Source organism: Tachyglossus aculeatus, chromosome 10 (genome assembly GCF_015852505.1).
Source record: "Tachyglossus aculeatus isolate mTacAcu1 chromosome 10, mTacAcu1.pri, whole genome shotgun sequence".
NCBI lineage: Eukaryota > Metazoa > Chordata > Mammalia > Monotremata > Tachyglossidae > Tachyglossus > Tachyglossus aculeatus.
The window spans coordinates 44835233-44854067 of NC_052075.1; the positions used below are offsets into that span (position 1 = coordinate 44835233).

Here is an 18835-nt window from a genome sequence, read left to right on the forward strand (position 1 = left end):
GGTTAGCATTAGAGGAATGAAGTGTGCGGACTGGGTTGTAGTGGTAGAGAAGTGAGGTAAGGTAAGAGGGGGCAAGGTGATTGAGTGCTTAAAGCCTATGGTAAGGAGTTTCTTTTCGATGCATTCATTAATTCATTCAATCGTATTTATTGAGCACTTTGTGCAGAGGACTGTATTGAGCGCTTGGGAGAATACAGTATAACAATAAACAGACACTTTCCCTGCCCACAACAAGCTTACCGTCTAGACGGGGAGACAGACATTAAAATAAATAAATTACGGATATGTGCAAAAGTGCTGTGAGGCTAGAAGAGAGGATGAATAAAGGGAATGGATGTGGCTGGGCAGCCACTGGAGGGTCTTGAGGAGTGGGGAAACATGGACTGAATGCTTTTGTAAAAAAAAAAAAACAACAAAAAACGATCGGGGCAGCAGAGTGAAATGGCAGTGTTATGCGGAGGTGATTGAGTAGACAGATTCATTCTCCAGAATGGCTGCCTGAACCCTGTCCTCCAAAGCTTCCCGCTGATGAGTTGGTGGAGTCTCCAGCCGAAGGGTCCTAAAGAATAATAATAATTAATGTGGCATTTGTTAAGCACTTACTCATTGCCAAACATTTTACCAAGCATTGGGTTAGGTAGAATGTCAGACAGATCAGACACAGTCCCCATCTCACATGGAGATCACAGTGTAAATGGGAGGGAGAACAGGTATTGAACCCCTATTTTGAAGATGAGGGAACTGAAATCCAGAGAAGTTAAGTGATTTGCCCACATTCACATAGCAGGCAAGTGTCAGAGCTGAGATTAGAACCCATAGGTGAAAGGTGGGATATAAAAAGATTAGCTGGCTAGCTACTAGTCTTTGAAACTTTTGAGCATCTTTTTTTGCCCTTTTAGATCAGTAATTTGATGTGACTGGATCTGCAGTAACCACATACTCTTCCTCCTACTTTTAAGAACAGACATGGGGTTATGACCATCCCACACAAGTACCTAGGGCTAATCTTTCAATATTTGCTTGTGCGTAATTGACCCTGATTCCTTGTCCTCTCCTCATTCCATCCCGTTCTTGCCCTCCTCTATCCCTAGTGATTTTCCTGATCCTCACCCCTCCCTACACCCCAAACTCAACCCTCCCCTTCTTTCTCCCCAGTCCATCTCCATTCCATGCTCCCATATATTTTTCTTATCTTGAACTTTAGTCAAAGCAACAGCTATTATTACTATTGTTGTTTTTTGTTATTATTATTAGTATTCTGACTTCCACAGTCCGCTTTCCTCCTTTATCTGACTTGTAGCCTTGCCTTGCCACGTTGGCCAAAGCTACAGGAACGTGGATGGAGATGGACCAGGAAAGGATTGAGGGTAGGGAGACGGGGTTTCAAGTTAGGGGAGAAGGGGGCAGGGTGACTGTAGCAATAGCTGTTCCCTTGATTCAGCCAAAAACAAAACAATCGTGGAGCGTGGGACCAGGGGAAACGGGAGGGGAGGACAAGACAGGAAAGCTGATGGGAACAGGGGAGGTTTGGAAGAGGGTGGGGTGTGTGGAAGAAAAGGCCTGGAGAGATTCACAGTGTAAATTTTAATTACTCAAAAGTGCTTGGCCATCAGGTCGGGGCTCGTTCAGAAATGGCAACTAACACTAACAGACAGTCTCGGGGGAAATGTAACCATGGTGCAACTTCTTTGAGGAACGTTACCCAGTTTTATTGTGGAGTAAACCTATATAGGACCTGAGGGAGGAATAAGAGAGACCAGCCCAGTTGCCAGGTGGTTCTCCGAAAGAGAATCACCAAGTCAGTTGGCAGAAAGTAGCATCTTTGCCAAAAGACTCACCAGACACGAAGCACCGAATCTGCACTTTGGCCCAGTAGTGAGCAGAAAGCTTTATCCTGTTTTCCTCCAAGCTTTGTGTGTTCTTAGCTTATTGACAGGACTCGAATCTCCTGGGCACCTTCCACTGGCACTGAATCCACTTTAAAAATACCCAGGCAGTAACCTTTCACTATTTCGCTTAAAGTTAAACTCGGCTCATTAGTGAGGCAGATCTGGGCAAAGGCACTGTACTTGCCTTAGCAAGTTCTGAAAGTTAAGAAGATCTGGTATGCTGAGAAATAATTTAATTAGGTCTAACTCAGTTTCTATTTGCCCCTGTCCTACTGCCTGACTGTAGGACCATGCAAAATATAGAGTGCTTTGGCACAAACCTCTTAGCAGTAACTGTGAAGAATCGAGTCCTCTTTATGGCAACTAGTTTTACAGTAGTTTTTAGAGGCTCTCAGTTGAGAAGGGAGATTAAGGGAAACCTCAAAAGATATTAAGGATTAAACTATAGGAAAAACAAAAGTTCTTTGTACTCAAACTGGTCTTTGTCAAGACTGGAAAACAGATGAACATTTTTGGATCAGAGAGCTGAGCTAGACGTGGTGTGGCTTTGAGTGATATGGGTGAAGGGTCAGTGAATGATTGCTTTACCTGTAAGAAGAGATTGCAGACAAGCTGTCGGCAGAAGAAAGAACCCATTTACTACTCTGTGAACGAATCAGACAGCCCTGTTTCTCTAGGCTGCTAATGTGTAAATGGTGAAGAAGAATGACTCAGATTGAAAAGCAGCTTGTTTAATTACGATACACAGCAAATGACCAGTCGGTGAAACGTATTGCCCATGGGAATACGAAATTTCTCCAACAAAAGTAGCATCGGGGAGCAGAGGAAGTACGTGCACATGCAGTATTGAATCGATTCAGCCATGCTAGTTTCTGTAGCTCAAAGAACTCGGGGACCCAATACCCGGCATCTGCGTTAACTGCATCATCTTTGATCTGGAGTGATCTTAAGCGGATTGGTTAATGTGTGAAAAACAGTTTTATTTTCCTGTAAGTGTCCTACAGGGGCCAGTGCTCTTCGGATTATTAACCATTAATGCATAACGCCAGGGGGACTAAACTTGTGTGGTAATAGAATTGTTAATGCATAAGAACCTTGTTCACATAAGGTTAATGTTATTGGTGTGTCCCCAGTCAAGTTGTAGCATTTCCATTTTTGAAGGGTTCTAGTTTGGTCTTTTGAGCTGTGTGTTAGAACCTGGGATGAAGTTTAAAATTTACTACCATGATGTCCCAAAGCCACTTTCATAGACCAGAGATATTAATGGGAGGTACATCAGTCAGGTCATCCAGGCTTTGCCCCTGAAGATTTGGTTAACAAAGCGCTTCTCAATTACTTTGGGAAGAATACTTGCCACAAGGAAAAGGAAAAAAAAAATCTATACGTTAGATTATTCGGATGGAAAATATTAGGCAAGTAGATTACGCTAACACAGGTCTTCCTCATCCTCCCTCACCAAGTCCGCGTTTCGACCCCTTCACTCCACCAAGCTGGCTTTTTCCAAGGTCACCAATAACGTCCTTATTGCCCTCTCCAGGGGACTTACTCCATCCTGATCCTCCTCCGTCTCTCCACTGCCTTTTGATACCTTGGGACCACTCCATCCTCCTTGAAGCACCACACAGTACTATTCCAGTTCTCCTCTGGCCACTTCTCAGTTTTGTTTACTCACTTCTTCTCTGTCTCTTATCATGTCATACTCACTTTACACCCACTCTCTTATGCAACTCATCAGCTCACATGGCTTCAACTACGGCCTCTTTACCGGTGACTCCTAAATCTACGAAGAGGAGCAGCGTGGCTCAGTGGAAAGAGCCCGGGCTTTGGAGCCAGAGGTCATGGGTTCAAATCCCAGCTCTGCCACTTGTCAGCTGTGGGACTTTGGGCAAGTCACTTAACTTCTCTGGGCCTCAGTTCCCTCATCTGTAAAATGGGGATTAAGACTGTGAGCCCCCCCGTGGGACAACCTCATCACCTTGTAACCTTCCCAGTGCTTAGTACAGGGCTTTGCACATAGTAAGCGCTTAATAAATGCCATCATTATTATTATTATTACGTCTCTAGACCTGACCTGCACGCCCGCATTCCCTTGTGCCTCCAGGGCTTTATTATTATTATTATTATTATTATTATTATTATTATTATTATTATTATTATTATTATTATTATGGTAGGTGTTAAGCACTTATGTGTTAAGCACTGCTCTAAGTACTAGGGTAAATAAAAGTTAATAAGGTTGGACACAGTTTCTGTCCCACATGGGGCTCACACCATTATCCCCCTTTTACAGATGAGGTAACTGAGGCCCATAGAAGTGAAGTGACTTGCCCACAGTCACACAGCAGACATGTGGCAGAGCTGAGATCAGAACCCAGGTCCTCTGATTACCAGGCCTGGGCTCTTTCCCCTCAATCCCTCCAGTATCTGTTATCTGTTGTTATTCTGTCCTACAGATAGAGAGGAGGAAAATGCGTCTCTAGACTGTAAGCTCATTGTGGGCAAGGAATGAGCGTGCTAACTTTGTATCGTACTCTACCAAGTGCTTAGTACAGTGCTGTGCACAAAGGAAGCACTCAGTAAATACCATTGATGGATTGATTGAAGAAAGAATTTTCTCCACCCAACCGTCCTCCTCAGCAGAGACACCTCCTTGGTGGGAAGAGAGAAAGTGACTGGAAAATAGGAGGTGAACTTTTTCCTTAGGGAACAAATGAGGAATGTATATTTTCTTCCCCCAGCAGCGTGCAGATTCTGAGGTAGTTATTGATCTGGAATCAATCTCAAGTCTCTAAGTTCTTTTGGCTGTAAAATGGTGGGTCTTAACTGGGCACCTACAAATTATCTTTCTCTGGGGCCAGTGAATATTTATTTATACCCCAGAAGGTGTTTGCCATTGACTGTTGCTTCATTTCTCTTCTTTAATGATTCTATTTGAAAATTGGGAAAACTGAGTTTGACTGCTCCAAAGTCACACTGTTTGAACTTGGTATTAGATTTCATAAACAGGTCTTTAGCTGGAGCTACTAATATTGATCCATGTTGTAATTTTGATATTTTCGCCAGTCTCCCATGAATCTTGTCAGGGTGCTTCCTGCCCTCGCACAGTAAGGAAGATCAGTATTTTCAGAAGTAAATCTTGACAAGGAGTAGGTGGAAGGAGGAATTTAAGGAGAAGATTCAGCACAACTCCTGTGTTGATTCCCAAATTAGAACAGTCAGCCACAAATAGTTTTCCCAGGGGGTTTTCTGGCCGATCAGGGCGCCATGGTCATTTGTGTCTGTGTTTGCTACCTGGAAACCTGGAAAATGTCTGATTCTTGAAGACTTTTATTTTGGGCTGGAATTTTTGCAGTAAAGCTGGTCTTGGGGATGGCCTAGTAAGTGTCTTAGGTCTGGCTCATAGACCTGTCCTGTAAGTGGCCCTAATTTAAAACAATTCAATTAAAGGGAAATCATCTCCTTTCTCCAATGCCATCAAGCTGGCGGCCTTGCCTGAGACTCAAAATACTGTCTGTCAGCCAGTAACTAAGAGAAGTTTCGGCAGTGAAGAAGTGGGGCTTGATGGCTTCCTCTAAAGTAGGAGGATTTTGTTTTTTAGGAAACTGAACATAAAAACCAGAAAACTAAAGGAAAAAAACATTTAGCTGAGTGTAGCCATTCCCAGTTCTACATTTATTTTTATTCCTCTGCTAGGTGCTAGCTAAAACAGTGTACTTGAATGTGGTATTTAGCCTTATAAATAAATTTTAAAATCTCAGGTAAAGAGGCTCCCACTCTCCTAAGGAGAAGTTAACCGTGCCTGCTAAATTTTATCACATCCTCCCACATGTAACCCTGCTTTCCTTCTTCCTACTACTCCCCATAATCCTGAACTAAAGATAAACTGAGATTTGGCCTCTAACCAAATATTTACAGTTCATTCGTAAGCCTAAAATTGCAAGAAGGAGATGATAGAAAAATAGAAGCTGAGCATATTCAGTTTCTTCAAGCCCATCACCCTTGTTTCGTAGTCCCTGGACTGATTTTCAGGACTGTTCTAGGAGTTAGAGCTTGGACTTGGTCATTTGGTCTGGATTACATTCCTGGCTCATTTATTGAGTCCTTCAGTCAACAACATTTATTGAACACCCATGGTGTACCTAGGACTCACTGTACTAGGCACTGGGAGGAATTACAGAGGAAGTTGAAGAGTTTACCGCCTAATGGTGAAGACAGGACAAGCACAAATGGCAGTCCAGAGCAACTTAAATTTTAGGAACTTATGCTGGAAATAAATACGTAATCAGTTCCAGGCATAGGCAAGTGATTACCAGAATGCTTGAAATGACCAGCGACAGGTGGGGCAAACCTGGGAAGGCTTCATGGAAGAAGTATTTGGAGGAGGAGGAGGAGAGGGGTGGCAGGGAAGGTGTGATTGGCAGAGAGGAGGTGAGGGGGCCCAGTCCCGCAGGAGAAAAGAGCATTTAGATAAGGTGCAGTTGGGAGAAGGTTCAATGAATGGGGAATCTGGAGTTTAAATTTGACTGGGAGCAACTGGAAACCATCTGGAAAGGAGATGATATAATCGCAGTAACGCTTGAGAAAGGCAAGACCCTTTGCTGTTCGGACTGGGCTGGATAATGGATATGGATACAGCAAGGTGCCTCTTGCAAAATTCTAAGTGTGAGGTGATTAGGGCCTGAAGATCAGCTGTGGCTCTGAAAAGATTGCTACAGATGTGAGAAGAATTAGGAATGAAGAGTCTGCTGGACGTGCTGAGTGGCTGGTTTTAGGGAGCAAAAGAGAGAGAGGAATCAAAGGGGACTTCTTGAATAGTGGTCCCTTAGACATAATGGGAATCTTGGGCAAATTGTTTAATCTTCTCTTTACCTTTTTGGAAGTTGGGGTGACTGCAACTCCTGCAGGATAGAGAGACCAGAATTTAGCTCAAAGTCAGTAAAGAATGTGACCTTTCATGAGGAAATCTAGCTACGGGTAGGTAAGAACCAGGAATTAGTACAATGTTAATTGTTCCCCTTTTTGAAGAGGGTCTCTCCGCTGTAAGCTCATTATGGGCAGGGAGCATGTCTCCAATTATGTTGTATGGTACTATCTCAAGTGCTTTGTACAATGCACTCTGCGTATAGTAAGCGCTCAGTAAATACCATTGGTGGATTGACTGAACAGCGATGTCTCTCGTCAGCTCATCTTTGTTGCACAATATTTGTGGTGTTCACAGATGTTTCTTGGACGGATATTGAGCCAGATGAGTGCTGGGCCCCAAAATGAAATCTAAGGAGTGTTTACCTTTCCTCATGAGCTGCCCCTACTTACCCAGGCCTTTCCGTCTATCTGGCACAGACTTTGGAGTCAGAGGTCGTGGGTTCAAATCCTGGCTCCGCCAATTGTCAGCTGTGTGACTGGGCAAGTCACTGAACTTCTCTGCCTCCGTTACCTCATCTGTAAAATGGGGATTAAGACTGTGAGCCCCCCGTGGGACAGCCTGATCACCTTGCAACCTCCCCAGTGCTTAGAACAGTGTTTTGCACATAGTGCTTAATAAATGACATTTAAAAAAAAAACACACACAATATCAACTTCCTGAGGGTTTCTGGCATCCCCAAAGGATATGCCGATCTCCCTGGATCTCCCCAAACTAGGGAGACAGCGACAGTATGATTAACAATATCCTTTTGTTGTTTACCGTCCTCTAGGTTTGAAGAGAAGGCCCAGACTGATCCCCTCAGTGCTTTGAAATATTTACAAAACGACCTGTATGTAACCGTGGATCATTCAGACCCTGAGGAGACAAAAGAGGTAAAAGGTGGAACCAGCTTTGGGGAGTGAGCCTATTTGAAAAGCAGCCAGTGTCCATTTAACTCCAGCAATGAGTGTTTGTAATGCTTGTTCTAACATTACGTTTGCGGTTTTGTTTTTGTTGTTTTAGTAATATTGTGCTCTTTTCATAAAAAGAAATGGGCCATGAGCTAGTTACAAAATGTTCTTTACAAGGGGTATCATGGGCTGTGCCTGATTAAGAAAACCATGCCTCGCAATGGGCAGCGAAAGCTATCTTGAAATCAAATCGACCTCTCAAGCGCCTTTTTTAAAGCCTCTTTCCTATTAATTGCTCCTTTGACTTTCCAGGGTTTAAATAGTCGTAGAAGACCCTTACTCTTTCCTGATCGCTCTTCATTCTGCTCTCTGTTCCCCTCCTTAAGGATTTGGTTGCCTTAAAATCTGTTTTCGCTCCAGCATTCTCTTTGACGTGTTCATTTCTGGTGAGCCTGCATTTAGTGTGTTCCAGGATCCCATTTTCACTTCCTTCTGCTCTGCTCTCTTGGCACAAAGGAGCTAAATCCTTTCCCAAGGTCCAAGAGGAGAGACAGGCGGGCTCTCTGTCCTGGGGGATGTCAGAAGGAAGCACGCAGTGGCTCTGGGTCAGCGGCCTAGCCCCAGCTTCCTGTGAAGAGAGGTGGGCGGCTGTCCGGGAAAGTCTGGCCTTTGCTTGTGCAAAATCCGTGGGGTGTGGGGGTCCGAGACAAAATGAAAGAACATCTTTCAGCTATCAGCTGGGTAGAAAGCAAATAATGATGATGACTGGCAATTTGCAGCTTCCCAGATTTCTGATGCAATCTTCCTGGTTCTGTCCAAGGACTTGGGGAGCCTTTGGAATGGAAAGTAACTGTACCTTCTCCTTCAGCTCGTGGTGGGGAAAAATTAAAAATGTCGAATCTTGAAATATTGTGTCCATATGGAGCAATTTTTTAGATGAGCGTTTAGTAGACATACCCCTATTTGGGATTCTAAAGTAGTCTGTAGAATCTTTAGAGATCCAGAAAAAGGCAAATTGTTGAAGTTTTTTGAAGACTGTAGCTTCTACATTCCCTATTTACTCTAAATTCATGGGTGAATATAGCAGGGATGTAAGTTTGTATAAACATTGTGGGGAAATGGGAATAGGTTGTAGTACAGATATTTGTGAAATTCAGCTCCAAGTCGATTACAGCTTAATTTGGTTGAAATGCCTTCATGGTAATAGACATGTTCAGCTTTAAAAGAATGACTTAGCAGTCTTCGGTTTAAAGACAAACCATGGGAGGGGAAATTAAAAATCCCAAATTTTGTGCTTCAAAACTATCGATGAAGCTGAAAATGGTTTTGTTTTCCCTGTTTTTAAAATGTAAAGTTGACATGAGTTTTTATTTCTGCTCCTTATAAAAGCTATTTCAGAAAGAAAAATAACAACTTTTCTGCAGATAGTTCTAAGCAAACGTTACGACGAGAGAGACAGTGCAGCCTTAAAAGCTGTTGCCGTGACGATTACGACAGTACAGTCTGATTACCGGCCACTAGCTTCATTAATCAGTGTTTGTATAACACAGTTTGGGGCCAAGTGTGCAGTTCGTTTCTCACCCTGCCAGTTTTCTATTGTACCAGGTGCCAGGTAGTTCGAAAAGTGAGAGACAGATTTCTCCAAGATTTCCTGCAGGCTCCTTGGCTGGAGCAGTCTGCCGTCTGCATGGGACTACCACTTCTAGCAGCAAAACTGCAGCCTCCCTTCCAGGCAACTCCCAGAAACTTTTGTGCCTGTGTTCCCTCCCCTGCCTGCCCCTGCTCAAAGATTAGCAGCGAAGCCCAGGTTCATCCGGCAAGGTCCGAGCTGCCGGCCAAGCTCCTTTCTATCCCTCCACCTCCCCGCTGCCCCTGGACCGATATTGACTGGATGCAGCTCTGTCTCTGACGTTCGTATCCGTCAGCTATCTCTCAGCTTCGCTTCTGGCAGCAGCACTGTGTCTTCAAATGGCCCTTGTGTTCTTCTCAGCATCGATGCACGTCTCGGATTTAACGTCCCATCACTTCCAGGCGGCAGTTTCATTGTGCTTCCCAGCACTGGAGTCTGTATGTGCTCTGGCACAATAATGTGGGGACCATCTCTCGGTCTCTTGCTGTGAAAACAAGGGCCTGGTGACTTATCGGCGGCTCACTCCGTGCCGGCTTTTCCCCCTGTGATCAGGGACTGCTCAGCTGGGTTCCCTTTCAAACTCTTCTTAAGATGGAGCAGTTTGCTGCTCCTTTCCTCCCCGAGTGAGTCTCCAGGCAACTCATCATGTTTACTGTTCCCAATAGGAGAGATTTTTTTCAGAGTTTTGCCTAGCAGCAGGCTTGTTCGGTTTGATCCCTGTCAAAGCTGATGGCACGGTTTGGACGGTGGCTGGTTCGTGGGCGTGTGTGCTCTGAAACCACAGAAGTGGAGGTTTCTCTTTTGTCCCCTTACGTTTTTTCCGGACTGGAATTCTGTTCCAAAGGGTCCTCACCCCTAGAACAATCTGATTTTAAGTTTAGTATCCACATTTTGAAACTACAGAAAATCCCTTAAACCGGCTGAGCTAAAGGCTGGCCAAGGGAAATGATTTGGTTTTGTGGGGCTTGTTTCATTTTCATGGTGAAAATGAGGGGAAGGGTGGATTAAGTTGGATGGGCCCCCAGAATGTAGACCAACTCACCTTTCATCTTGGCTCTCTTTTCCGTTTCTTTGATCTGCAACTGGTACCCACCACTACCATTTTAGCCATCCAGTAGCACTCATTAAAGACTCGGTCACAGTGATGTCATGCCAGAAGTCCTGTACAGTTCCACTGCCATTCATTTGAAGCACTGTTAAAGAGAAGGTATCGGGAGAGCCTTCCCCCCCATGGTTCAGAGACTGTTGGTTCTTGCTTTAAGCCAAGTGATTATCGGATAGGCTTCCAGCAGACACCCAGGGAGTCAAAGAACATATGAATCCCTTTGAAGCCTTGAAATCTTTTCAAAGCTTTCATGCCCCCTTTTCATGTGTTTCTTCTCTCACTTGGCGGTTTTGACATCCTTGTCACGAGATCATTCTTTCACCCAAAGGAAGCAAGCACTGCCAATGTTATAGCTTCAGAGGGCGGCCATCTCGCCAGTAACCCTAATGGAAAGTGGGGGAACAGAGAATTTCAGCAGTCTACGCGAAGTTGTAGCTGACATTAGTTCCCATAAATCCTAACTCCCTGTCTGCTCGAACCCTCATTCATTATATTGGAACGTGGGCGGAGTGCAGTCCTTCGACATGAGGGGTTCAGTAAACATTATTGCAGTTTCACATAATTCTTTTCCTATGGAAAGTTCATTCCTGGGTGTTCCCTCCTTTTCTGAACTGTGGCTATATTTGGAATAGCCCCATCATTATCAATTTCATCACGGGGATTTAACATTGCATATTAGAGCTTTTAAGCATTCACATGCCGCAGGTGACGGGACCTGACACCAAATGATTTTTTTTTTCCCTTTTGGCATCACAGTAACATTAAAGAACTTGAAGGCAAGGAACAAGACGGTCAACACTTTTCTTGTTGCTTTGATACCTGACATGAACAGTACTTTTTCCAAGAAGCACAGTTTGAACTTTATGCCACTTCTTTTCTCTTTCTTCCTATCTTGCCAGCTATACTCCTAATATTTTTCAGGGTGATCTTTTAAGCCCTCCATGAGAAGGATTTCCCTAGAATAAACGTTTGGAAGGGATACCAAAATTGTAAATTTGAGGTGCGCTCCCCATTGTGGGGTGTAGCCTTTAACTGGGAAGGTCCTGGGACTGTGCTCTGCGTATGAGGAGCAGTATGGGCTAGTGGATAGAGCACGGGCTTGGGAGTCGGAGGACTTGGGTTCTAATCCTGGCTCCTCCGCTTGTCTGCTGTGTGACCGTGGGCAAGCCACTTAACTTCTCTGTGCCTCATTTACCTCATCTGCAAAATGGGGATTAAGACTGTGAGCCCCACGTGGGACAACCTGGTTGCCTTGTATCTACGCCAGCGCTTAGTACAGTACTTGGCACATAGTAAGTGCTTAACAAAAACCATCATCATCATGATGAAGAACCTTCTGTGGTTGCACCTGGCAAAGTACATCAGTGCTTCAAAAGGCAAGACAGCCACTGTGGGCCTAAAATGTCTTCAGGTTGTACAATACAATTGTATAATTTAATTAAATTTAGTTACCTCCTGTAGCACTTCTGTACATATTATAAATACCCCGTATTGGAGCACTAGTTCATATGTATATCTTCCTTTCCCACTTTCTCCTATCTGTAATTGATTTTATGGTCCATTTCCCCCACTAGATTGTAAATGCCTTGAGGGCAGGGATCATGTCTGTGGTCTGTTGCTCTCTTCCAAGCACTTAGTACAGGGCTCTGCACACAGTACGTGCTCAAGGAATTCCTCTGATAGAGGTGCTATCCTGAGCATTATGTGCTGTTTCCATGAATATAATTAGGTGATTAAAAACCTAAAATGGTAGTCTTCCTTTATGTAAAATTGAAGAATTTTTGCGAAGGTTTCCATGTTTCAGTAGCACAGAGGGGCATATGAGAGAAGGTAGGTAACTGCTAAGTAAGAACTGGAGAGAGAAAAAAAGAGGTGCCATTCAGGAAAGAGCAAGGCCCAGCACAGTCAATCAATTAATCAATCAATCAGTCGTATTTATTGAGCGCTTACTGTGTGCAGAGCACTGTACTAAGCGCTTGGGAAGTACAAGGCCCAGCACAGACAGTAGAGTGAGAGTTCACCAATGTGTGTCAGAGTAGGGAGTGCGGCAGGCAATGAGGCTGCAGAATCAGACCAGGAGAACCCTGGAGGGGAAAGAGTCCTGCCATCTCTGGGTTTGGTTGCTACTGTGTCCAAGAGTTAAAAGCACTGTGGAAGGGGAAAATCAAAATTCAATATAGAAATGGGAACCAGAATGATGCAAGAATTTTGGGGATTAGAAATCTGAGAGGCACAGGGAGTGAAAATTTATACCTGATAAAATGCTCCAGGGTCAGGGCTGCACTCTATAAATAACTGAGTATAAATGAAGGGGAAGAGTGATTCATCTTGGGAAGGGAAGGGACCAGGGAGCTGTGGCTTGAAGAGAAGGGAGGGATATTAAGCTTAAGGAAAAGTTCTTGACTCGGAAAACTCGGGAAATGAGCAGTCACCGCTGTGGCGGGGAAAGAACTGCAGACTAGATTGGTGGGTCTGCGGTGGCAGGAATTACCCAAAAAGACCCACCAACCCCTTCTGCTGCTTCTGCTTGGCCACATCTGCATTGGGAAGGTCTTTTTTTAAAAAAAAAAAAATCATGTTTTGGTAGAAAGATCCATATAAGTCATTTAACTTCTCTGTGCCTCAGTTTCCTCATTAGTGAAATGGGGATTAAATACCTGCGCTCCCTCTTCCTGTGGTCCTCTGGTCCTGGGTGGGATAGGGACTGGGTTTGGTCTGATTGCAGTGTATTTATCCCAGGGCTTAGCACAGTAACTGGCTCACGGTAAGCGCTAAACAAATGCCATTATTATTATGCGTGGCCTGAATCTGCACAGAGCAAACCGACCATTAGGCATTAACCTCACTTTAGTGCAGATAAGGATCAAGCGCTTAGTACAGTGCTCTGCACACAGTAAGCGCTCGATAAATACGATTGAATGAATGAATGAATGAATATCTTTGAAGCCATAGAGCCCACATACCACCTCAAAGCCGCTGTGCCAGCACGTCCACCCGATTAACAGTATTTCCACCCTCCTCGGTGCACCTGCACCCCACCCAGTCGCTGTGGGAAGGCCTCAAGCAGCACTGGGAGTCTCAAGTCCACAGGCCCCAAGGTTTGGGGTCAATCAATCAATCAATCAATCGTATTTTGGGGTCGGGGGGGTTGGGGGGGCCAATGTGGGGCCACCAGATCTCCCAGGGAGCAGCTCTTAATTGGACCAGTCCAAAGACGCCTACCTGGGCATAATTGTGCACCTAAAACAACCCGTCGGCACCAGCTCCAACTAACTTTTATCAGTCCTGCCAAGGCAAAATGTACCAGAAAACACCAGGAGCAAATCCATCTACCTTTAGCTGGCATTGGCAGTGTCCAGCCCCATGTGGAATAGCTGAGACTTTTCCAACCTGTTGTTTGATTGCCTTGGGTAGGAATAGCTTTTGATTTACCCTCCGGGTGGATTCTATTTTCCTATTCAACATTTACATGAGGACCTGCTGACTTAACCCTGAGATGCTTTATGTTTTCTTAATGCTCTATAAAAGGCCTCCTACGTCAGAGATTTGCAAGCAGACTCGGAACAGTGGCTAATGATTAGGCCTGGCAGGGAGTTGCTCGGGGGAGCCAGCACTTAAATTCGTGACACTTAATTCCCAGTCTGGTGATGCATCAGATAGATGATAATGGTTTTCTGCCTCCTGAAGTTATGCCGTGCCTTGGTAACATAATAATAATGATGATGATAATAATAATAATAATAATAATAATAATGGTATTTGTTAAGCGCTTACTATGTGCAAAGCACCGTTCTAAGCACTGGGGGGATACAAGGTGAACAGGTTGTCCCACATGGGGCTCACAGTCTTAACCCCCATTTTACGGATGAGGGAACTGAGGCACAGAGAAGTTACACAGCTGGCAGTTGGCGGAGTCGGGATTTGAACCCGTGACCTCTGACTCCAAAGCCCGGGCTCTTTCCACTGAGCCACGCTGCTTCTCTAACATTTTGGTTGGCCCTCCGCATTACCATCATATATATATATATATATATATATATATATATATATATATATATATATATATATATCTACCTCAAAAATGTTACCGGAGCCAGAAGGAAAACACAGTAGATTACCTAAAGTGGAAAAATATTCTGGTATCAAGGCCACACACAACCCTTGAATAAGTTTAACAAAGAAATTACATATGAGTACTTGGGTTTTCTGGAGAAAAGCTGTGGCCTTGTGGATAAAGCCTGAGTCCGGGAGCCAGAGGGCCTGGTTTCTAATGCTGGTTTTGCCATTTGCCTGCTGTGTGACCTTGGGCAAGTCACTTAACTTCTCTGGGCCTTGGTTTCAACTGAAAAAAAAGGGGGGGGAATTCAATACCTGTTCTCCCTCTTACTTAGTCTGTGAGCCCCTTAAGGGACAGGGACTGCATCCAGCCTGATTATCTTTTATGTACCCTAGTTCTTAGAACAGTGCTTGACGCATAGTAAGCCCTTAACAAATACCGTAAGGAAATACATTTTTAAAAAGTGGCATGGCCTAATGCCTAGAGCATGGGCCTGGTAGAGGACCTGGGTTCTAATCCCAGCTCCAGCACTTGGCTGCTGTGTGACCTTGGGGAAATCACCTCACTACAGTAAGCACTGAAATACCACAATTAAAACCAGAGTTGATGGCAGAAAGAGCAAAACAAATGTTTCCCTGAGCATGTCATTTTCCCTCGCTTCAGTGTGATGGATGACCTTATTTCAATGGCACCGATTATTGTGAAAGGGGTGAGATGCTGCCGTTTTCCAGAGATGTTGCTTGTTTTTTGGGTGCAGCCAGGTAATATGCTTTCTTCTTTTTTTGTGTGTTTGTTTGTTTTCCCCTTCCCCTACCTGCCCCAGTTTCAGCTCCTTGCTTCAGCTCTATTCAAGTCTGGCTCGGATTTCACGGCCCTAGGTAAGTAACCTAATATTACTCTCAGGTAATATGTCCAGGTGCCTTGCAGTTTGGGGGTGGCGGGGGGGATGATATGTTAGCCCTACCCTCCCCCCCAAAAAAACCAAGTGATCCCATTTGTTGTGCTCTGAGCACAGGTTAGTTTTAATGCACAGTTATCTCTGCTCCCTCTGGCTTCACTAATCCAGATCTATTTTCCAGGCATCAGTCACCAATGCTCTTAAGATGTGGGTCTCTGTGGCTCATTTTTGCAACTCCTGTTACACCAGGTGTTGCACTGTTTTGCAAACAGAAAGCAACAGAATCAGGGTCAAAACAAGTAATTTGGATGGTTTTGCTTCGAAACACTGCAGTTAGTTGAATGGCTGCCTTCAGTTTGTTCACAAGCCTCTCTTTGCACTGGGGGTCAGGCAAATCGATGAGACAGAAAAATACTGTAAAGTGAACTAAGGGGAAGAGACCGATTTTTGAACCTGTAAATTCAGAAAATGAATACCATGTCTGTGCTACATTTTGGCTCTCTAGAAGTCAAGCCCAAATGAAGGTTTTCAGCCCAGGTACTTCTTACAAGAATTTCAGGGTACCTCAGTTAACCAACTAGAAGATGAGCCAGGAGTTTGCCAGGGCGGAAAGTCAAGAAGGCTGGGGACTTTTCACTGACCTTGTTGTTAGGAAAATACACTATAGGAAAATACACTATTTGCTGCTCTGTTCACTGGTGAGTTTTAAATATTAACCTCTTGACACCACAGGTTGGAAGTTTCCAGCCTTGAGTGCTAATGTGAAATTCAGTCTTGCAGTAAATTAACTCTAATCCCGCTGGTGCCAAGGAGCTCTCTGCTGTTAGCATGTGCTTAGGGTTTGAGAATTTCTGGTAGAAACACATTGGCTAAATGACTTTAAGTAAGACCCCGATCCCCAGAACACCCATTATTCAAATCACGCCTTCTGAAACGTCAGGTTCGTTTCTATGTTTTGGAATCCCCTCCCACTCCTATATTCCAAATTCTTTCACTGGGGATGAGATGTGGAGATGAGATGAGGATGATGACCCATCACCTGGCCTGGGGTCTCTCGTTGTCAAGCAAATGGACGGCTGAAGCCCCTTCGTGGCCTGAATGGGTCCAGCTGCCTCTCTACCAAAACTAATCTGCAGGAAACTGATTATTATTATTGTTATTATTTTACTTGTTAAGCACTCACTGTGTGCTTAATGTTCTTCTAAGTGCTGGGACTGATGTAACTTAATCAGGTCGTAGGGGGTGTCAGTTCAGATGCCCCCTTCCTCCCATCCCCCAGGTCCCACCCTCAGAAATCAGGAAGGGCTCTGGTAGAGTAGTGGGTCCATTTTGCTGATTAGAGCAGTATTGGTAAAATGAAGGGGGGGAGAAGGAAAAAAAAGAGTCAAATCTAAGTTGTAGGTAACTCCAAGGCCAGACATCCTCTCCCCAACCCCTCCCAGAAAGCCCTCTGGGATCCAAATAGTTCAGTCCCACACAGGTAATTAGCACTATTAAGTGAAAAGGACAACCAGGAGTCTTATTTACAATTAGCTTTTACCATGCTTCTAGTCAACAGCCCTGGTCTTCCACTCTTTCTCAAACGGCAAGTTTCAGGCTTTTACTCCCTTGAGAGATGTTCCAGTCTCTGTGAAAATAAACCAATTTTAAACAAGCCTCTTCATGGAGATTAAGTAATATTTAGGTGTTTGTCAACGTTCTACACAATGTTTGTAATGAAAAGTCCTTGATAAGCATCGCGTGTTATCATAGCCTTAGAAGGAGAGCTGTTTCAGGGTAAAAGAGAGGCTCTTTAAGGGAAGTGACAAATTAGGGAAATGTTACAATTGGCCTCCATAGCTTTGAGGGCCATCTCTGTTTTGAAAACGGATTAATGCTAGGATCTAGCAGATTTCTAAACTTGCAAGATGAGCAGGGAAAGTCCCAGTTCTGTGGAGAAAGTGGATTTTGCCTGTCACCGCACTTCTGGAAAGTTTTCAGCCCAAACTGCTTGTACACTGCATGAGCTTGTGACTTAGGAGCAAGGTGGGTTCTTTTTCACTTTCTAATTTCAGCTTCTCTGTTGCAAATGAGCACCTTGCCGGTTGGCAAAATATATTGGCACTCTCAATCAGATTTTTTTTATGGTATTCGCTAAGCGTTTACTATGTGCCAGGCACTGTACTAAGCGCTGGGTAGATAAAAGATCATCAGATTGGGCACAATCCGTGTCCCACATGGGGCTCACAGTCATAATCCATGTAGTACAGGTATCAGTTGCCGAATTGTATTTTCCAAGTGCTTAGTAGAGTGCTCTGCGCACAGTAAGTGCTCAATAAATACAGTTGAATGAATGAGGTAACTGAGGCCCAGAGAAGTGAAGTGATTTGCCTAAAGTCACACAGCAGACACCTCCTGTGTGCTGCACTTACTGAGCACTTGGGAAAGTACAGTACTACAGAGTTGGTAGACAGGATCCCTGCCCGTCCTCAAGTGGAAAGCCTGGAAAAATTTTTACAGCAGTTGATATATTGCCTTGAAAGTAGCTGCTTAGCTTGATCCTACAGTGAGCCCCAAATCTTATTGTCGCTGTACAAATTAAATTCTAGTCTTCCTTCCACTCGATTTCTGCTAAAGTCCTCACCCTGCTGGAGGCACTCTGGCCACATCTTCAGTACTGAATGGGTAAATATCTTAGGGGGAAGGAAATTTCCTCCAGGCTTCCTTTTACTATACAGCAAGCTAAATCTGCACCTCTCAGTTTAAACAGAGTGGGAAGTTGAAATGACCTTCTCTGCAGGCCACATTTTTGGCTAGTCACTGTAATAGGTCAGTAGTCCTACGAGCCTCCTTTTTTCTGATTTCCCCCAGCCAGAATGATGAGCTCTTGGAAAGCATTTGCTCACAAGGAAATTTTAAGGGATTACTATCCCCTTCTGAGTGCCTTCCTAGCTGCAAGTTATTTTTCAGTATGAGACCATTGTCCCAAGACAATGTCCTGTTCTAAGCCAATTTCAAAAGATAAAACCGAATGGGCTTAAGATTGGATTCTGAGGGCCATCTTACCCAAGCCGAGTGAAAATCGATCCAATTGAAACGCTCTGTTCCGGAGGCTCTGGCGGACGCTGTTTATTGGTGGCCTCCGCTCTGTGTCTAATTTAGCTAAATAGCCCTGCTGTGGCTCCGATGTCCATTTCAGAGTAAGGGAAATGGACAGACTAAGGTAATGGGAAGTAATGGCAACTATTTGGAATCCCATTGGACCAAGGTATGATCCCCGAGGAAAAGAGAACCCCTGTTACAGTAGTCCAAAATCCCATTGTACAGACAAGTTCGAGTAATTTTTAGTGTGGCATTCTCCAATTTGGGGGGTGCCACCTCTTCCTTTCCCCACACTCAACCTGGATCAATCCCAGGACAGTAACATACTTCACACAAACATGCACACAGGCGAATTTCACCT

General features: G+C 44.4%; 1 protein-coding gene across 1 annotated transcript in view; it reads left to right on the forward strand.

Moving 5' to 3' along the window:
• MKLN1 (muskelin 1) overlaps positions 1–18835 on the forward strand; it is a 199825-nt gene that overhangs the window by 170418 nt on the left and 10572 nt on the right. The window contains exons 16-17 of the mRNA XM_038752328.1: positions 7583–7685; positions 15319–15373. Coding sequence (XP_038608256.1) covers positions 7583–7685; positions 15319–15373 — 158 coding nt within the window. The remainder of the gene's footprint in view (positions 1–7582; positions 7686–15318; positions 15374–18835) is intronic.